This window comes from Motacilla alba, chromosome 6 (genome assembly GCF_015832195.1).
Source record: "Motacilla alba alba isolate MOTALB_02 chromosome 6, Motacilla_alba_V1.0_pri, whole genome shotgun sequence".
Lineage (NCBI taxonomy): Eukaryota > Metazoa > Chordata > Aves > Passeriformes > Motacillidae > Motacilla > Motacilla alba.
Genome location: NC_052021.1, coordinates 16,388,782 through 16,406,923, shown reverse-complemented (window position 1 = coordinate 16,406,923; position 18,142 = coordinate 16,388,782). Strand labels below are relative to the sequence as shown.

The window sequence follows — 18,142 nt, the reverse complement described above, 5'->3', positions numbered from 1 at the left end:
ATGTTGAATGTTATCCCAAATGTTATCACCTGTGTGGTTATTTATCCCCTGAGCATGTCCTGTGCTCTGGAGCTCTTTAGTAAGAGAACATTTTCTCACTGCCCTGTGCTTCTCATGCAGTTGTTTGTGAATTGTTGAAAGATGTTGCTTGTCACGGTTTTGTTCATTGCCTCAGATGAATCAGCATGCCAGTGGGCAGGAAGGACATGAAAAGCAATCATCCCCTCCAAAACCTTGAGATGTAACCATTTTTAGCTTGTTCTGAGCAATGCACACATGCTGCTGGGTTGCAGGACTGGCTTTAAGGGCAGCCTTAGACTGATGGAAACCTCAAGGTAATCTCCTCCCCATTGTGTCTGGGTCTCATACACGGCTGCTGTTTCTGCTTGCACACTTCTCCATTTGATGCAATCCCAGATGAGCAGTCAGCAATGGTTTGCCATTGTTTCAGAGTACACAAGCACTAGAGCTGCAGTCTTCATGGGAAAAAATGGAGGGACAAAGGGGGATGAAGCTGAGCTGTGAGCAAATGTGATATTTCCATCAAAGTAATGTTAAACACTTCCAAATGGAGGTGTGAATTCTTGCACACTGTTTTCTCTGCAGTACTCATATGGACTCTGAGTGCCTTGTGACAACCAATCACAGAACTCATATTTTGCCACTTTCATATGACCATGATGCAGGGGACAAGAAGGATCTATGTAAATGAAGATCAAGACAAACACAACAAACTAAACCTCCAAACACATCCACAGGCTACAGGAACAAAGAAGCCCAGGAGAAAGTAATCTGTGGTGAAATATTTTTATGAAAGCCATCTGACCCATTACTGAAAGAAGAGTGCCAAATTGTAGCTGGGGGCAGAAATAAGAGACACTCCCCTTTTCCTAAATTCATTCATTTTAATAAAGAGCATCTAAATCCCTGCAGTGATACTGATGGCAGAAAGGAGGTGCTGGAGAGTTGGTTGCAGTCTCCAATGCTCAGGTAAGTGATCGCCTTGCAACAGGCTGCAAAAAGCACAAATGCATTCTTTTCATTTGGCTGACAGGCTGCAGGACACCCCCTCCAGCACCATGAGCCTTCCCAACTGGTGGTGTGCCGTGACTGCTCTGGAGCTCCTTGCAGGCAGCAGCAGTGAGCACCCTGGGGACAAAGGCAGGCTCCTTGCCCAGGAGGGACAGCCCTTCCCACAGGCTACTGGCCACTGCTCTGCAGTGCAGCAGTGGATGTGGGCACTGCCCCAACCCAAATTAAGTAACAGCTCAAGTCATCATAAACAGATTTTGGTTTATTGGATCATGAATGTACACACATGCAGCACTATCCATCTGCAAAGCCAGGTCTTGGTGGGACACGTGCTGCGGGAGCAGCCACGGGAGCTGTGTTGGTGAGAAAACCAACAGTGGCTGTTTGATGCAGCCACTGCACTCAATGATCCTGTGACAGAGCATCAGAGCAAGAGGCTGCAATGCCACCCAGGGCCTCCTGTGGTGTGGTGGAGTTCTGGCAGGCTTCAGAGGTCTCTGCTTTGTGCCTCTGTTTGGACTGCCTTCCTGAAGGTCTGGGAAAGGTGAGCCAATGCTCCTGCTGTTGATTTTAGTAGAGAACATGTAAAGGAATAGCCCCTTTCAGGACACTGGAGAGTGGTTCAGTGCTTTTCAGCGAGGGCAAGCACAGAGCTGGTAGGCAGGAGGTACATTGCCTGTCCCACTCAGAGTCGGGGTTATGTTGAGCTCCTGGGGGTTGACAACAGACTTCAGAGTAAAATTCTGCAAGATGGTGGCTATAAGTAAGAATATCTCCATTCGTGCCAGGCCCTCTCCTGGGCATATTCGTTTTCCTGAAAGTGAAAGCAGCAAATAGAACTCAGTGGGTGAGTAGACCAGCGTTTGTGCTAAGCAGCTGTGTTGCACAGCTTTGTTTCCTACACACAGCCATAGCAGTGAGACAACTGTCAAAGTTACCAAGGACATTTTCAAGAGAAGAATTTGTTGGCAAAAGACCCCTGACAGTTTGGGTGGATGTGTGAAGGAAGAACAGGAGCAGGAGAAGACTTAACTGTGGAGGGAACATCACAGGAGTCAAGATGAGGGAGAGCAGGGTGACATAAAGCACAGGTGAGAAAGTGGAAGGTTGGGCCCGCTGCTAGGTGAATGGTTGCACGTAGCCTAAGAGGTACTTAAAAGGTGCTGGGGGAAAAGTGGAGCTATCACCAAAAGATTTGTTCAGGATGACTTTCGTGGCTGTGTAGGAAGGTGACAAGTATTTTAGTGCCAGTGGAGCCCATTCACGTCATTACATTGACAACTCCTAGCAGGAGATTTGAGAAGCCGTCAGCCTAATGAAGATGGGGGATGCCAAGGGAGATGGGAGCAGCAGGGAGGAGTTACCCAGAGAGCAGTGAGCCCCAAGGTAACACCAGTGGGACTGTGTTGGGAAGAGGCAGTTGTGTGTTGCAGGGAAAGGCAGGGTGGTCAGCAGAGGGGGTGGCTCACAGAGAGAGGAAAAGAGCAAACGTGTGCTTTACCTGCTGAGAAGGGCATGAAGAATTCGCTCTTCTTAAAGCTGCCGTTCTTATTCAAGAAATGTTCAGGATTGAACTCATGTGGGTTTGGAAACTCTTTACTGTCATGGAGGACAGAAGTGAGGACAGGGAAAATCGTGGTGCCCTGGAGTAAGACAAGAAGAGCAGAACATGAAAGGCAGGCAAATGAGGTCACGCAATCTGACTGCCTGCCCAGTTGGGACTGTGCTTCCCTGTATAACCCTACCAGTGCCTTTGGTCTCCCTTTGGGGACCCTTCTTTAGAGGAGGCAGCTTTAGGGAGACCCTCCTGAATGTCACGGCGGTTGTTGGCTGCTCTTCCTGAATTCTCCCTGTTGTCTCCAGAGCATTCTGACCTTGCTCTGGCCATCAGAGGACACCCCACCTAATTCTTCTCTTGGTGTTTCACAATAATGACTTTGTAGATGCACCATGTCCCTTCTTTTCTGCAAATCCAAAATATCAAGAGCTTACAAGGGTGTGGAAAAGAATCTCCTGTGGAATTCCCCTGTCCCCACAAATTTCTCCTGCCACAATCTTCGCCCACTTCCTGGCCAGCCATTAACAGGGGCTGGAGTATTCAGCAGCAATGACACAAGAGTTCTCTGCTGGTAGCTGAGCAGTTCTCTGGGTCCTGCCTCATAATTTTACACAGAGAGCTGGAAATCACACCACCAGCAGCCCATGTACTGCTGTTTCCCAGCTGACCACAGTCACCCAGAAGAGCAGCGAGCGCTGCTGCAGCAGGCCAGGCCAAGCCATGGGCTGCTCCAGCCCACCAGCCTGCCTCTGGCAGTGGCCAGCAGAGACTGTCTCAGGAAGTGTGCTAGAACTGAGCCAACAGCTTTGGCTTGTTCCGTTCAATGCAAACATCACCTACAGCATTTTGTGCCTCAGAGTCTTTCTGTGCTCAGTAACCAGCAACTGAGTTTGCTCCCGAGCATGTGCATAGGCTATCCTGGATGGTGGTGAGCTGCTCCTCAGCTTTGCTGCCTTTTTGTGTGCAGAATCACTGCCCTGGGTGTTGGTGAGCCCACTGTGCTTCTGCAAATATGTAAAGCTGCAGAGCAAGGCAACAAAAGTGTTGGGCAGAGCTACTGTTTAATCTTGGCCCATGGAGCATCAAGAAGGGAGTGCAAGTCAGCTACAGCTGCCTGAGGATAAAGCCCTCACAAAGGACTGAGTGAAAACAAGCTCAGGCCACAGCAGTTTTAAGTACTGGCTTGTACCTGGCAGCCTAAGAACTGCTGAACTTGAGGGAGCTCACCTTAGGAATGACATAACCTCTGAAGCTGGTGTCTTTGGTCACAGTGTGAGGGAGAGCCAGGGGGACAAGAGAGATGAAGCGCTGGATTTCATGGACCACGGCATCTGTGTAGGGCATCTGGGTCCGGTCAGCCACACAGGGTTTTCTTGATCGTCCCACGACCTGGTCAATCTCTTCTTGAATTTTCTCTGTCATGAGAGGCACAAACCATCAAATGGGTAAATCAAACCAAACCCCTCTAAATAGGTTGCTGTACGCTATTAACAAATCTCAGAGGGCAGGAGCATTAAGTTGGTTTTGATGTTGACTGGAACACAGCTCCATTGCTGCCCATGCAAAGAAAGTTCTCCTATGGATTTGGCTAAATAATAATGTGGACACAGTCGGGTCCCAGAGAAAGAAAGAAAGAGAGGGAGAGAGAGGGAGAGAGATGAGGGGAAAATCTTGCAGGAGGATGTGGGGTTAGTCATGTGCCCAGCTCAGGGGAACAGCTAGAGAGGAAGAGGTGAGAAACTGGTACCTTGTATCTTTGGATATTTGAGAAGAAGCAGAAGCCCATATCGTAGAGTGGTGCTTGTTGTCTCAGTTCCAGCAATGAACAAGTCAAAAGCGCTTGTTATCAGGTTCTTCATATGGAAACTGGAATTGGGATGATCCTTCTCCTAAGGAAAAGGCTTTGTTTTTCCTCTGTCTGAGCTGAGAGAAGTGGCCCTTTCACATGTCATCCCCAACCTTCCTTTTCTCCTAGAGATGTGGCATTTCTCTGCTAAGGGGCAGCAGCCATGTCTGGGGCATTGCAATGCAGCCTTGAACAGTAAACTCAATACCGACCTTCTTTTAAGCTGTGCACCGAATTACACACTACAGCTTGTTTGCTGTGTCCAAGGCTTTCCAGTGAAAGAACTGCAAGACCAGACTGAAAAAGTCCCTGTGTTTTGGTGAAAGCAGAGGAAGCTCTCTCTCTCCAAACACCTGCATGTAGTGGGGGCTGGTGCAGAGCATGCAGACCCAGAGCTATGAGCTCTAACACAGGCGGTATCTGGGGTATTGTTGCTGTTTTCCCATTTCACAGCTGACTGGGAAGGGGTCATCCCCATGTCTGTGTTACTTATGAGAGGGAAGGACTCAGCACAGGTGTGTTTGGGGACAAGCTGGGGCCATCTGTCTCCTTACCTCCTGCATTTTGCTGAGGAAGCAGTCGATGAAATCCTGAGGGGAGTTGGGATCTAGGGAGGCTTGGTGCAACTTCACCTCCTCTGCTACAAAGGCTTTTAGAGCATCAAATTCAGCAAATATATTGTTGTGAGGGCCAGGCAGGTAGTCCATGATATTTGAGAACATCTGGTAGAGCTGGAAGGAAAGAAACAGGAAGGTCTCTAGTATGACATATGCCTGATCCTGTGATATTAACCAAATGCCCAGGAAAGCCACAAGCCTGTCAGCTGAGCCAAGCAGAAGGACTATGGGGCTGAGCAGTCTCACAAGATTGCTTAGTAGTGGTAGGAACCTTAGAAGTGGAGAAGGAAGGTGTCCAGGGCTATTGGGAAGCTGTACATAGCTGGCAAAGCCAATTCCATGTTTTGTGAGGAAGTTTCTTGCTCTTGAATGAAATGCCTTCAGTGCAGCAGAGCATTGATGGGGTCCTACTTGGGAGACTGAAATGGAACTTTGTTGGGAAGGAGGCCTCCTGCTCCCCTGGGAGAATGTTGCCACTGTGAAATGCCTACTGAATGTACCTGTCCCCAGCGGGAGTTCATCATCTCAAAGATGTTGTTCATGTTGCTCATCAGAGCCAGGAACTTCTTGTCTTTATAATCATATCGTTTCCCAAAGACAATGGAGCATATGACATTGGAGACAGAACAGCTCAGCATGAAGGTTGGGTCAAAAGGTGTTCCTGTGATTTCAGAAAAGTTACAGACTATAAACAAAACCGCCATGAAAAGTTGTATGTCTACTTGTGGCTACTGTGGGTAATCTGAACTCTGGTTGTTAGTGGAAATATCAGATCAGTCTCGGAGTGACACAGAAGGGTCCTCCAGACAGAACAGGACATGATCACAAAATTACTATGGCTTTGTAATGAGGAGTAGCTGGTGCATGGACCAAATCCATAGGAACTACATTCTTTGCTAAAGCTGTGAGCTCCCTTAATAGGGCCTATATTGTTCACACATGAGATATATAAAAAATGGACTGTACCCTTTGTTTTGTTGATCTCTTCCAGCAAGTAGTCAGATTCCTCCTGTATCCTCTCTTCAATGCTCCTCTTCCCCATTCCAAAGTTCCGCAGAGTGGTGAGAGAAAACCGCCGGACTTGTAACCATGGCTCATTGTTGCTAAAAATAATCCCTGCAGAGGAAGAAGGAAGAGGAAAGACCTGTCTTGGGCATGCTGGGCGTGAGATGAGCAGTGGCTCATGGTGACAGTGAATCCTGTCCCTGGAGAGCACTGACATGGCAGCATCACAGCGTACTGTGGTTTGCAGGTTCTGTAGTGCAACTGCCTGCTTTTGGCCTTCTCCACTACGTGCCCAACATCCTTGTGAATCATTCATCGCTCACCCACACACAATTTCCCTTGCTGCAGCTGCTGGCTCCTGCCCCTTGCCATTTCCCTGCCCATCTTTGAGAGCAATCTGGCTCCCCTTCTCTGCCACCTCCCACCCTCCTAGTGGCAGCAGCCTTCTCTGGCTTCCCCTCTCCAGGTGGGTTGCACCCAGCCCTGGCAGTTTTCCCTCATGCAAGGTACACTCCAGCGCTAATCTGCTGAACACAACCTCAGCCCTTCCCTTCTCCTTCAGAAGGAGCTCAGTCAGCAAACACACCTAATCCATTGTTAGCCCTGTCTCCAATTGGCATGTGTCCCCTGGCAGCAAACTCGTCCGCACGATTGATCAAGGCTTCTTTCACCGCATCATATCCGTGCAGCACCACCACTGGGTCAGAGCCCAGGTGCACTGTGAACACAGGTCCATACTCTTCACTGAGCTGTAAAAATGCAAGAGAGAACATGGCCATGGAGTAAATAGTGAGGAAAGTCTCCTTGCTACTGCCTCCCACAGCACGAGTTAGCCTCACACACTGCTAACATCAAGATTTGGTTCCCTCATGATAATTATGGCTGTGCAGATGGGTCACACTTATCAGGCCCTGAACAACATGGCAACAGCAATGAGGGGAAGCAGCTGCAATCCCCATGACTTTTCAGCTCCTCTGGAATTGCAAGCCATAGCCACAGGTCGACCCCATGCACAGGTCCCAGACATTGCTCACCCACAGCAGAAAGAGAGAAGAAGAAGTGGCCTTACCTTCTGGAGGGTTTTGGCCAAGTTACTTGGTTTCACCTGGAGCAGGTTACCTAGAATGGGCAGGGGAGCTGGTCCTGGAGGCATCTTCCCCTTCCCAGACCTTCCTTTCCATGCTGCAAAGGAGAGCAGGCAAGCAATGCAAACCAGGAGGACAACAGTGACTCCTCCCAGGAGCTCCATTTTTGTCTGTGGCTCAGGAGGGAGTGACTCTGGCTGTCAGAATCTGAGTTTATATCCCGAAGGTCTGTGTTAGCTCAAGAGCAGGTTTTAGGTCACATGGCTGAGTCAGTCAATGTTTACTAGTCAATCATTTGTTAGATTGCCCTGTGTTATGAAACTAAGATTTTTTTTTTTGTATTAATTATTCATTGCAGTCACACCTTATCTCAAACAACTGCAGAAGCCAACAGAGATTAGGAAATCTCTAATGTGGTCACAAAACTTGTTTTCTTTTATCTAGACTTAATTGTTAAAGAAATCATGGTAGGGGTACCCTCTCCTACTGAGGCACTCACAGATATTCACTGTCACAAGAGCATCTTCCCAGTACTTCAGTGACATTTGGGTTTTCTGTTCTTCTATATTGATTGTGCAAGCCCTCAGTGGTGTGAGCCATCCTTCATTGTTCCTGAAATCTTCCTGATGTTATTAGTAAATTCACATTGCATGTGATTTGCCAAAGGACACGCAACTGTGTTTTCCTCATCAATTGCACAGCAATAGCCCCAGTCTCTCTCCCTAAGGGCGTCTGGCCTCAAACAGAGGAGAGTATAAAATATCCATCTAGCAAGGCTTGAAAAGTCTTCAGACATGACAACAGACAAGAAAGGCCTTGCTGGGTGAGGCAAAATGAAGATGCAAGAAAAGGGGACGAGACCTTGAGACTCTGACCTCTTCAAGGACTCCTAGAGGAGAAAAAGAGAAAAACACAGAGAAGAGAGAAACACAGAACTTGAGAGAGTCTCTGGGAAGTGGCTTCCCAAGCTGGGACAGAGATGCACTTGTCCGAGGCTGGCTATAGGCCATTGCAACCTGGCAACTAATCCTTGCAGTTACCAAAGCTGCTCATCCAACCTGCTGCTGGAAGCTGGCATGCACAGGTTCTTGTTCCATTGATGTCTGACTCCACTTTGAGGAACTAGTGCCCTGGAAGTTCCCTAGGTGCTCTGGGAGACAGTAGAGCATGTCTGCTGTGTTGCAAGGGCTTAAAAAAGAGCTGGAGGCTTCCTGCCCAAGATTGCACAGGGCCTGCATACCGGCGGGGTCCCAAGGGCAGTGGCAAGGGCTGGTAGAAACAACCCTCAGTGCTGTGCTCAGCTTGTTCAGCCTGGCTGTCTGAACAAACTGTCTCTCCCAAACTGTGACACATTTGCAGGCAAAACTGATCAGAAGGTGTTGCAAGGATAGGGGATGTGGGACTCGGTGGGAATTAGCAAGAGGCCTGGGTGAACGGAGTGCTTTGTTGGGCCATGCTGTGTTTGCTGCACGGCAGTGTGTTAAGGTGAGTTTCCCTTCCACTCAGAGGAGCTAGTGAAGATCTCCACCCCTTGCAAAAGTTTTTGTATCTTCCCTACAGAAGGGACTTCTAAGTCATCCTTGTTCTCCTGGACAGGTGCAATAATTTTCTAGTTGTTCATTTTAAATCTTGTTTTACTTCTTCTAGAGCCATACTCAATACTTTAGTGGAAAAACCAAATTGCCAACAACTTTTGGCTAGTTGCTGATCTGCTGGGCAGAATTCCTGCATCAGCTCAGATGCTGTCAGGGCAGTTCATGGAAGTTCATGTAGGTTTATGGACTTTCATCTAATGAAAGTGAAGTTCATGAGAGTTTGCACTTCCACATGAGGCAGCTGCCAGCTAGCAGTGTTCATGACCTTACCACCTTGTCTACAAAGTTCCCTTTTGCCCATGACACTCATTGATCACACCAGTGGTCCACAGAGAGGTATTCTTCACCTGCTTTCATCCTCTGCATGTCTTTCCTGTCTGTGGTGGTCCTGGCTGCTATCTGGCACTTACAGCTGGGTCACTGTAATGCATGAGAACTATCAAATGGTGAGGAAAAGATTTCTGAGGAAGAGAGACCTGCTTGTTTCATTTCAGCTAGGCTGCTTTCTGCTTTCTGCTTTCCATAACAATTCTTTAACAGAAAGCATTTAATTTCCCTGAATTTCAGGCTCATTTGAAGAGCCTCCCATGCCTCCATGATCCAACCCAGCTATTTGGTGTCTGTGTAGGAACTAGGACAGGGCAGTTACCTGAGACCGTTCTCAGCACAGGTACTCCTTGGCAGATCTACAGCACTTCTGGGGTTGTTTCATGTAGAATTATTCTTCAAGTCCACGTAGACATTTATTTTGTTAGAAGTAAAGTATTGATGGGTTACAGTATAACCCATATATTTATACAAAGGATAACCCATGGTATATATATATAAAAGTACTCCCCATAGCTCCAAAGTACATTACTGATTTTTACCCAGTTATCAGCAGGTAATGCAGCCAAAGGAAGCATTTGGCAGTCATTCAGTGATGATGTGATTTGGGCATGCACAGCGCTCAGCTTCTAAAGAGATGAAGCCTCCCTCCCTGCCAAAGTCCAAATGTTCACCCTGGGTGTCTCTCCGCTGCTGCTGCTGCTGCCCGGTGCCCAGGCAGGCACCGTGGGGAGCACAGTTGGTTCATCAGGGCTGCTCAAGCCTCAGCCATGCAGGCAGCCTGCCAAGATCCATTGTCTCCACCTCCTGTTGTGCAGAGCTGCTGACAAGGTCTTTCACTTCCTGGAGCAGCCATCCTGGTTGGTGCATGAAATTAGCAGAGGTAGGCACAGTGACCTTCTTGACCAGCTGGGATCATGGCATCTTGTACAGCTGTGCAGCAAAGATGGGCTGTGGCTGAGGTGGAAGAGCAAAGGAAATGCCTCCCTCAGACTCAGCTGCTGCCCACCCACCATGCCTGTGATGAGGGCTGCCTGGGGCCAGTGTATTGATGCTGTACAGTGCTGTGCAGACATCCAGGAGCTGGAGGCTCTGCTGAGGGCAGAAGTGTAAAGCCATTCACAGTTCCATGGCATGAATGCAGAAAGATGCAGGGAAAGATGGACAACAAGGCATTCGCTTGCTGTGGCTGCCTGACATGTGGATGTGTGGCTGGGGAGAAGACTCTCCATGACACCTTGCACTTACAGGCAGGCAAAGGTTGCTGGCAGGCAGAGTTTTCTCTGAGAGCACAGAGGCTCCCCTTGCCTGTGTTTCAAGCCCAGCTCAAGGGCCCACCTGCCACTTTTTGGGGGTAGGGGTCCCAGAGGGCATCCTGTCACTTAGCAGCCAGGCCTGCACCAGTCCTGCAACTATCCCCACGCAAACACACTGCAAACAGGGTTGTAAGTCCCCGGCCAAGAGTGTTTATGGGGAATCACCACTGTTTAGGTGTGCAAAGCCTTCTGAGCTCCATGAGTCCTCACAGATTTTATGTGGAGGGCTCTTTCTGTGCTTTTATGTCAGCACCCTGTGTCTGGCACTTGAACCCGTATAATCTTTAAAAGAATAAAAGAGCATTGTGGCTGTTTCTTGCACTCATGCCATGTATTGAGCAATTAGAGCAGCAATAGGGTGCATGGGGAGAAGCAACCAGATTTCCTACGTGTCCCAACTGTGGGAAGATCTCAGGGTAGGAAAGAAGCTTTGAAGACCCTCCTGGGGCTCTACCATATGAATACAGACCCATCTCTTGACATTAGCTCAACTCTTGCCCTTTGGTTTTCTTCAAAGAGCACAAGCAGACTCTGCTGAGTTCAGGTGAGGGCAATGGAAGGCGTTGAACTGCTGGGCTGGGTCCACCTGGGCACTTCAGGGATTTCTGGTCCCAGCTGGCTCCACAATTTAAAGGGACTAGGCTAAGGGCCTAGCAAGAGAGCAGGATGGCTGTTGTAGGGTGGTCTTGGGCTGCATCAGGAGCTATGCTCTTCTGGGTGTTTCTTGGTCCCCTGGCTTTGGTTCTGGGGGCTCATGTCAGTGTTTTTTTCTGATCCTACCCTGCTGACTTGTGGCCAAGAGAGCTTACAGCTCACCTTACCTCCAGGCTGGGAAGGGAATGCTTCATTTGTGCTGACTACTTGGGGTGAGGCAATATCAAGAGGCATTTTTAGCTATATCTTTGCCCAAATGCAGAGCTGCATGAAATGAGCAGAAGGGAATAGCTTTTGATGTGAAGTGCTGTTGAACTTCACTGAGGTTCTGGACATCTTGCATAATCCAGGGGATGTTTATATGACACAGCAGCCAAGGACTTGGTGGAGTGAGTGCTGTGCCTGGATCTAGATGTCTTGGCTGCTGGATTCTCTCACTGCTGTTCCAGACCCTAATACTGTCTAGATTCCTATTTCCTACAGAAAGGTAGGATTGCAGTGGGTCTAATCTGCAGTGTGGGACCCTGAAGCCCCTGCTGCTGTGTCCTCTTTCCCTAGATACTGAAGGGAAGTCACATGTTCTGCAGAATGACTCTGGCTGTGGGCTCTTGGTATCTGGGACTCCAGATGGCTCCAAGAAAGTATCGGTCTCTTATGCTGGCTGTTATGTCTTTGAGTGGGTGAGTGGCCTTAGGGATTCTGCTGGGGCTGTAACTACTGCTGCTCTGGCTGTCCTGACTGGTGTGGCTTTTCCCTAGGATCACAATTACCTTACACTGGTTGGGCTTGAAGGAACAGATGCTGCTGGACAAAAGGCTCTTCATGAAGAGACGCTGCTCAGGTGCCCTGTGGACCTTCCTTGTAAGATACAAGCACCTGTCAGAATCTTGTGGTGATGAGTGCCATTCCTTTCAGATGGCTGTTCCTAGTCAGTTTGGGGGCTAGGAAAGGGGACTTACTGCTGTGCAGAAATCTCCATGATAAAAGGTTTGGACATAGGAGCCACCAGCTTGCTGAGGACTCATGCCTCTCTGCAGGGTCAGCAGGTGAATATGTGCATTGTGTCTCCCAGCCATAGTCTGGCTACATGAGTTCCTGCAAGTTCAGGGAATGAACAGGAGACTAGGTACAATGATTCCCTAAACTACCAAGAGCTGATCTAGAATGCTTTATCTTCACAGATCCAATGTAGGTCCAGATTCCTGTACGTGGCCTCAGGGGGAGTCTCTGCTCCATGGAAATGCAGGTCCCTCTTGAGCAGGCTTCCATGGCAGATCCCGACCATGTGTTTGACCATCATCTGACTTTCACTTCCCTTGATTTGTATGCAGAATCACCAGGACTCGTTCAACCTGTGTCCTTCATGTCTTTGTCCCCCTGCTCTTGTGCTTTATCTGCAAAGACCTGCTGATTTTTCCAGCCCTGGATGCTCCAAGCAGTAGTGTCTGTTTGGCCGTTCCCAGCCAGGACTGGCTGCCATGTGCCTCTCTGCCCATCAGCCAGGGAGACTGTGAAGCACGAGGCTGCTGCTATGACCCCAGGGACAGGGTGAAGCCTTGCTACTTTGGTAACACAGGTAAGCCTGAGCAGCTGTTCTCCCTCCCTCCTGAGCTGCGGCAAAACAGGGTTTCTCACTTTGCTGGCAGGGCAAGCCAGCACTTGGTGTGTACCACTCCTGCAGGTGACTCAGGGCTATGTTTTTGGCTGCCAGGAATGTCATGTCCCAGTCAAGTGTCCAGCATTTTCCTCTGTATTGCAACACACCTGGTTTTATGCCCAGCATCGGTGTTGTTGTTGGAGCTGGCTGCACTTGTCTTGCCATACGTGGCACTTATTTTGTGGGTTAAAGGCAGGACAGCTTGCAGGACTTGCTTGCTGGTCTTCCTTTGGTTGTGATGTTAGAGCATCCTTCTCACTGCTCTTATCTCTGAGCTCAAGACTGGTTATATCTTTTTCTCCAGACACAGCTCATTGCACACCAGATGGCCAGTTTTCCATTGTTGTTTCTCGAGATGTCACCCTGCCACCTGTTGCCCTGGAGTCAGTGCAACTGGCCCGTGGACACAGTCCTGGCTGTGTCCCTGTCCTAACAAGCAATTCCTTTGTCGTGTACCAGTTTCCACTCTCTGCCTGTGGCACTACTTTTCAGGTAAGAGCTGCAGCTGTTGCTAGGCTGGAAGAGCTGGAACAGCCTGACATGGCTTTGGCTGCTCAATGGACATCCCACAGACTTCCACAGGCCAAAAGCTGTCCGCCAGCCTCCTACTGATCCAGCCTGACATTACCACAGGGATGGTGCCTATCTGTCATTCCAGATGACTGCAGACCAGGCCATGTATGAGAATGAGTTGGTGGCAAGCAGGGATGTGAAGACCGGGAGCCTTGGCTCTGTCACTAGGGGTAGCACTTTCAAGTATCACCCTGGGGCTGATGTTGCTGGGTGTCCCTGGGTTCAACGTCCCTAGAGAAATTCCTGCTTGTCACAACCTCTGAATTCACATGAGGGTGCTGGAAGGTTAAAGACTGGTGTATCTCCACTTAGCCAGAATAAAGCTGGAATTGATCAGTGACAATCTGCAGATTCTCAAATCTAAACGCTAAAGAGAATTTCGAGTATTTGTTAATAGGAAGTGTTGGAAGAAATGGGATTTCATATAATTCTAAATTATAATTTAAAACGCGATATTAGTATAATTAAAGCAGATGATAGGTTGCCATATTGTAGGAAGGGGCTATCAGGGTGACTTTTCTTATTTGCCTGATTTGGAGCATTCCTTTTCTTTCCCACCAGGTTACATGTCCGATGTATTTATTCCATCAGTGGGAGCTCCACTCCTTTGAGTGTTCAGGTCTCCACGTTGCCACCGATCCCTGCTGTGTCCCAGCCAGGTCCTCTGTCTTTGGAGCTGCGTGTTGCCTCAGGTAGGAGAGGTTTGCAGGACCTGCTCAAGGCTCTCGGTGCAGGGCTCTGGTCTCTGACAAGTAACAGTGGAGTATCGATGGGTTAACCCAGCACTGCTTCCCTGCCATGGTGGAGGCTTACTGATATGGCTATAAAGGGTGCCTATTCCTGCTTCTTCCTGCTCTTAAATGGCTCTTGGGTTTCTTCTGTCCCAGATGGAAGCTACACTTCCTACTATATGGACTGTGACTATCCTGTTGTGAAGACTCTGAGAGACCCTCTTTATGCAGAGGTCAAGATGCTTTAGAGGACAGACCCAGACCTGATTTTAGTTCTGCACCACTGCTGGGCCACACCAAGCACCAACCCGCAGCAACAGCAGCAGTGGCCAATTTTGGTGGATGGGTAAGTGACTTGTAAAAATCTTTGTGTTGGGGCTAATAACTTGCTCTTTTTCACTGCTTGCCTTTTCTCCTCAGGTGCCCTTATGCAGGGGACAACTATCAGACACAGCTGATGCCTCCAAGTTTCACCTCAGGACTACTGTTGCCCTCTCATCACCAGCGTTTCATCCTCTACACATTCACCTTTGTGGACTCCACTTCCCATGAGAAACTCTCTGGGCTGGTAAGATCCTGTCCTGCCTGCCTAGCTTCATGTTGAAGACCAGTAAAATGTGTGAGCAATGAGAATCACTTCATGCCTATGAGTCTCTTGGCCTCCTTGAGGGAGTGGGGCAAAGACTAGGAAAATCCCCTGCTGAAACAGAAGGGGAGAGGTTGATGCCAAAACCTCATTTGAGTGGATACCCAAAATTGGTCTCGGCTGCACTTATCAAGGTTCCCAGTGAAGTGGTGCCCGGGCAGCAGTATTGCAGGTGTCAGGGAGAAGTGCTGTAATGCCGCATTGGACCGAGCTTGAACGTATATGCTGCGAAGGTTTTGAAGCCGCCTTGGAGCAGACAGCAGAGGGCTCCAAGGCTACAGCCTGGATGCGAAACAAGCCGAACAGACCTTCCTGCCTTCCCCCTCAAGGTCCTGGCCCGTGGTATGGAGCTAAGTCTCCTCTTAGCAGCCCATATGGTGCTCTGGCTTTGGATTTGTCGCTAAAACAGTGTGGAAAACAGATGTTCTTGCCGATTGCTGAATGGCACTTGCAGAACATCAAGACTTTCTCTTCATTCTGATGTCTCTCAACCTCAAGTGAGTAGGCATGGGACAGGCCAGAACCTGGGAGGCAGCAGAGCTGACTCAAAGAGGCCTAAGGAGTATTCCATGCTGCCCGATTTTATGCTCAGCCGTGTAAACATTGGGGGATTTCATCTTCCAGCATAGCTGATGCCCCAACTACCTGGGCACTGACCTGTAGGAGCAGGGTTGGTGACTTGCCTTTACATCACTTGTGCTTTAGGTCTTGTCTTCCCTCTCCTCCTCTCCTTCACTTCTTTAACTGTTCTTGTCTCTCCAGCTATAGGTTTTCTTGCTTTTGCTCTTCCTATTCTTTTTCTGCCCTGCTGGGGCAGAGTAGGGGGAGGCAGTAAGCGGCTGTGTGGGCGCCTGGCTCCTGGCTGGGGTCAGTGCAGCACGCTCGGATATCACCAGGCCCCAGACAGTGCCTGAGGGATTTCAGGCTGTGTTCCATTTTTCTCTAGGTGCACCTGCACTGCAGTGCTTCCGTGTGCCACCAGTCTGTAAAGGAGTCCTGCATCCCGGCTTGTCCTTCCAGAGTCAGTAAGTGTCCTGGCCTTCTGCTCCCTAGCCAAAGGGGCAGCAAGGGCCTAGTCTCCAAGCTGGGGAGTAGGAGACATGCGGCCTATGGAGTAATTCCCTTAAGGCATGGGCAGCTTGACAAAGCATTTCCTGCTCCTTTCCACTGACTAAGGCTCTCCTTATGCCAGAAAGACAGAGGTCTTCATGGGCTCTTAGCACTATGTGGATTCACATGGAAACTGTGCCTTCAGAGCTTCCCATGTGTTGAGAAGCTGACCTGGACAAGGATTGCTGACCTTCAGGGCCATACCTCTTCTTACCTACAACCTTCACCTTGCTCTGTAGGGGGTAAAAGGAGTGCTGAGCATCCTTTTCAGGAAGGTAATTCCCATGTCTCCAGCAAAGGCCCTGTGATTTTCCTCCAGCATGAGCTAAGACAGGACACAGCCAAGGACGGCCTTGGTAAGTGTGGCAGCAGAGCAGGGGAAGGGGCCCGGTCTAAGGCTTTTCTGCAGAAAGGCTGAGCCCCTAAGGCATCCCTGTGCCTCACTGGGGGCATTCATTGGGGTGTCTCTCCCCACAGGAGCAGCTGTGCATGCTGCAGCCCCCTGGGCTCTGGGATTTGCTGCTGCGGCAGCTGGGACAGCTCTGTGTGTGGTGCTGGTGGTTTCTGTGCTGTGGCAGAGGAAGGTGTCAGCCATGCATGAAATCAACGCATTGCAATAAAGTGACTGTCAAACCCATTTGTTTGGTGGTCCCCCTTCCCCTGGAGACCCTAGCTGTAAGACTTGATTTGCAAGGCAAAAATTACCCCAGTGGCTGTGCAAGCTTTCCAAACGCTCTGAATTCATCTCACTCGGGAATTCTTTTGCTCTGGGTTTGGTGATATCTGTCTGCCTTGGACATACTGGAGACCTTGTCAAGGCCTGGGCTGCAGACTGGGGCAGGATTGGTGTTGGGTGGTGTCGGCATGTCTGTTAACGAATATAATGGCTTTCCAATGTAGTGACCTAGGCAGAATTGCAGAATTGCAGCTCAGCTCACTAAAAGCAAATCCTGCAGATGCTTCTCTGGAGATGCAGAGCTGCTTCTCTGGAGATGCAGAGCAGGTATTTTGACTGCGCTGAGGAGCTGGGACTTGCCCACTTGTCCCTAAGCCACTTGGTAAAGTAGGGCTGTGCTCATGTGACAGGACTGGAAAGCAAGGATGCTAATGCACTGCACAAATTGCTTTTGATGCTGTGCATGAACTTGCCTTTCTTTCCTTAGAAACAGAAAAGGATAGGTGGCATTTTTCTGGTGAATGAGAACATGGAAACTTCATAGCAACTGGGGGGGGGGGGGAAAGGAGGGGGGGCTAGGTGGTCTGAAATTCAGCAAGAAAAAAATCAAACTTTACTTAGTGCTTACTCTTCAGCCTTCATGTGACAGTAGGCAGTTAGGAGTCTTCAAAGGTCTTGGATCAAAGCTAATTTGACATCGCTGTCGGTATAAAAGTGCTTTTCTGAATTTTTAACTTGGTTTTTTTTTTTTTTTAGATGAGAGAAAAAACTTGCCATTTTGAACATCAGGAGCAGTTCAGTGTGGTGTTGTCAGTCCCAGGAGCTGAACAGCATACCTCTTGGCTTTCTGAGGTCCTGGGTGAAAACAGTACAGCAAAGCCCTCCAGGCAGTAGAGGGGAAACGGGGCTCCACCCCCTCCTTCCTGCCCAGCCTAGGGCAGCTGCGGTGCTTGCACTTATACTGAGATCTGCTAATAGCTGATGGAGTACTTCTTGAGGGGAAGGAAAAATGCTTTTCCCCTTTTTCCTCTAAGGCTTCATTAGAAATTCTTCCTGTTAAGGGCAGGAGAGAAGTCTTAATTGTATTGCTTTGGGGCCTTTAAAAGGGAGGATTAGCACTTACACATGGAAGCAAAGAACTGATCAGTAGCTTGCTTGAGGCAGCAGATGTTGTTCTTTTTAATTAGGTTCCGTTGATCCTGTGTGATTGGAGGGTGTTAATGAGTGCTGGGATCTGTGGTTTAATTCCTTTCCTATTCCAAGGAACTTCAGAAGCAATCTTACGTTTTTATTTTTCTAGTAGAAATGCTTTTCCCTGCTACTGTCAGGATAACCAGTGATCCTTGTCTTGCATGCTTTCAAAATCTAACCAGATGAAAAGACTGTTCCGAGTTATATGGTGGGAGGGAGAGGGAGATCACAGGCAGGAAAAAAACATCATCTGAAGATAGGTCAAACAGCCTCTTATATCAGGCTTCTGGCAATTAAATGACCTTGGTACAGGTGGAGCTCTGTCTGGGAAAGCTGAGTGTCAACTCATAATGTGCCTCATGACAAGTCTTTAGTAGCAGTCTGTAATGTTAATTAACTGGGCAATTAGAGGAGTAATATAGACCACACCTCAGTGCACTAGGCCGGGTGCTCTGGCTGTGGTCTTAACTGTGTGCGTGTAAGCCAAGACCTAAACCCCTCCTGTTTGCTACTGGAGCCTTCC

General features: G+C 49.0%; 2 protein-coding genes across 2 annotated transcripts; one reads left to right on the top strand and one right to left on the bottom strand.

Moving 5' to 3' along the window:
• Window positions 1-1,273: 1,273 nt before the first annotated feature.
• LOC119702674 (cytochrome P450 2C9-like) lies at window positions 1,274-7,345 on the bottom strand. Its single transcript, XM_038141119.1, has 9 exons — window positions 7,128-7,345; window positions 6,645-6,807; window positions 6,020-6,169; window positions 5,554-5,714; window positions 4,991-5,167; window positions 4,338-4,479; window positions 3,818-4,005; window positions 2,534-2,675; window positions 1,274-1,846 (listed from the first exon to the last, which is right to left on the bottom strand). Exons 1-9 carry the CDS (start codon window positions 7,305-7,307, stop codon window positions 1,665-1,667), a joined length of 1,485 nt encoding a protein of 494 aa, XP_037997047.1. The 5' UTR covers window positions 7,308-7,345; the 3' UTR covers window positions 1,274-1,664.
• A 3,413-nt stretch (window positions 7,346-10,758) lies between these two features.
• LOC119702676 (zona pellucida sperm-binding protein 4-like) lies at window positions 10,759-17,171 on the top strand. Its single transcript, XM_038141121.1, is given in 13 exon segments — window positions 10,759-11,146; window positions 11,148-11,247; window positions 11,594-11,715; window positions 11,794-11,896; window positions 12,456-12,611; window positions 12,997-13,184; window positions 13,351-13,448; window positions 13,827-13,957; window positions 14,153-14,342; window positions 14,417-14,564; window positions 15,589-15,667; window positions 15,992-16,108; window positions 16,230-17,171. Coding segments are annotated over 13 exon segments (1,674 nt in total). The 5' UTR covers window positions 10,759-11,047; the 3' UTR covers window positions 16,373-17,171.
• The last annotated feature ends 971 nt before the right edge of the window (window positions 17,172-18,142 follow it).

Coding starts and splice junctions, on each gene's coding strand:
- LOC119702674 (XM_038141119.1), bottom strand. CDS start 7,307: ATGGAGCTCCTGGGAGGAGTCACTGTTGTCCTCCTGGTTTGCATTGCT. Junction 6,170..6,644: donor CAGGGCTAACAATGGATTAG/GTGTGTTTGCTG, acceptor CTTCCTCTGCAG/GGATTATTTTTAGCAACAAT. Junction 1,847..2,533: donor CTTCATGCCCTTCTCAGCAG/GTAAAGCACACG, acceptor TTTCACTTTCAG/GAAAACGAATATGCCCAGGA.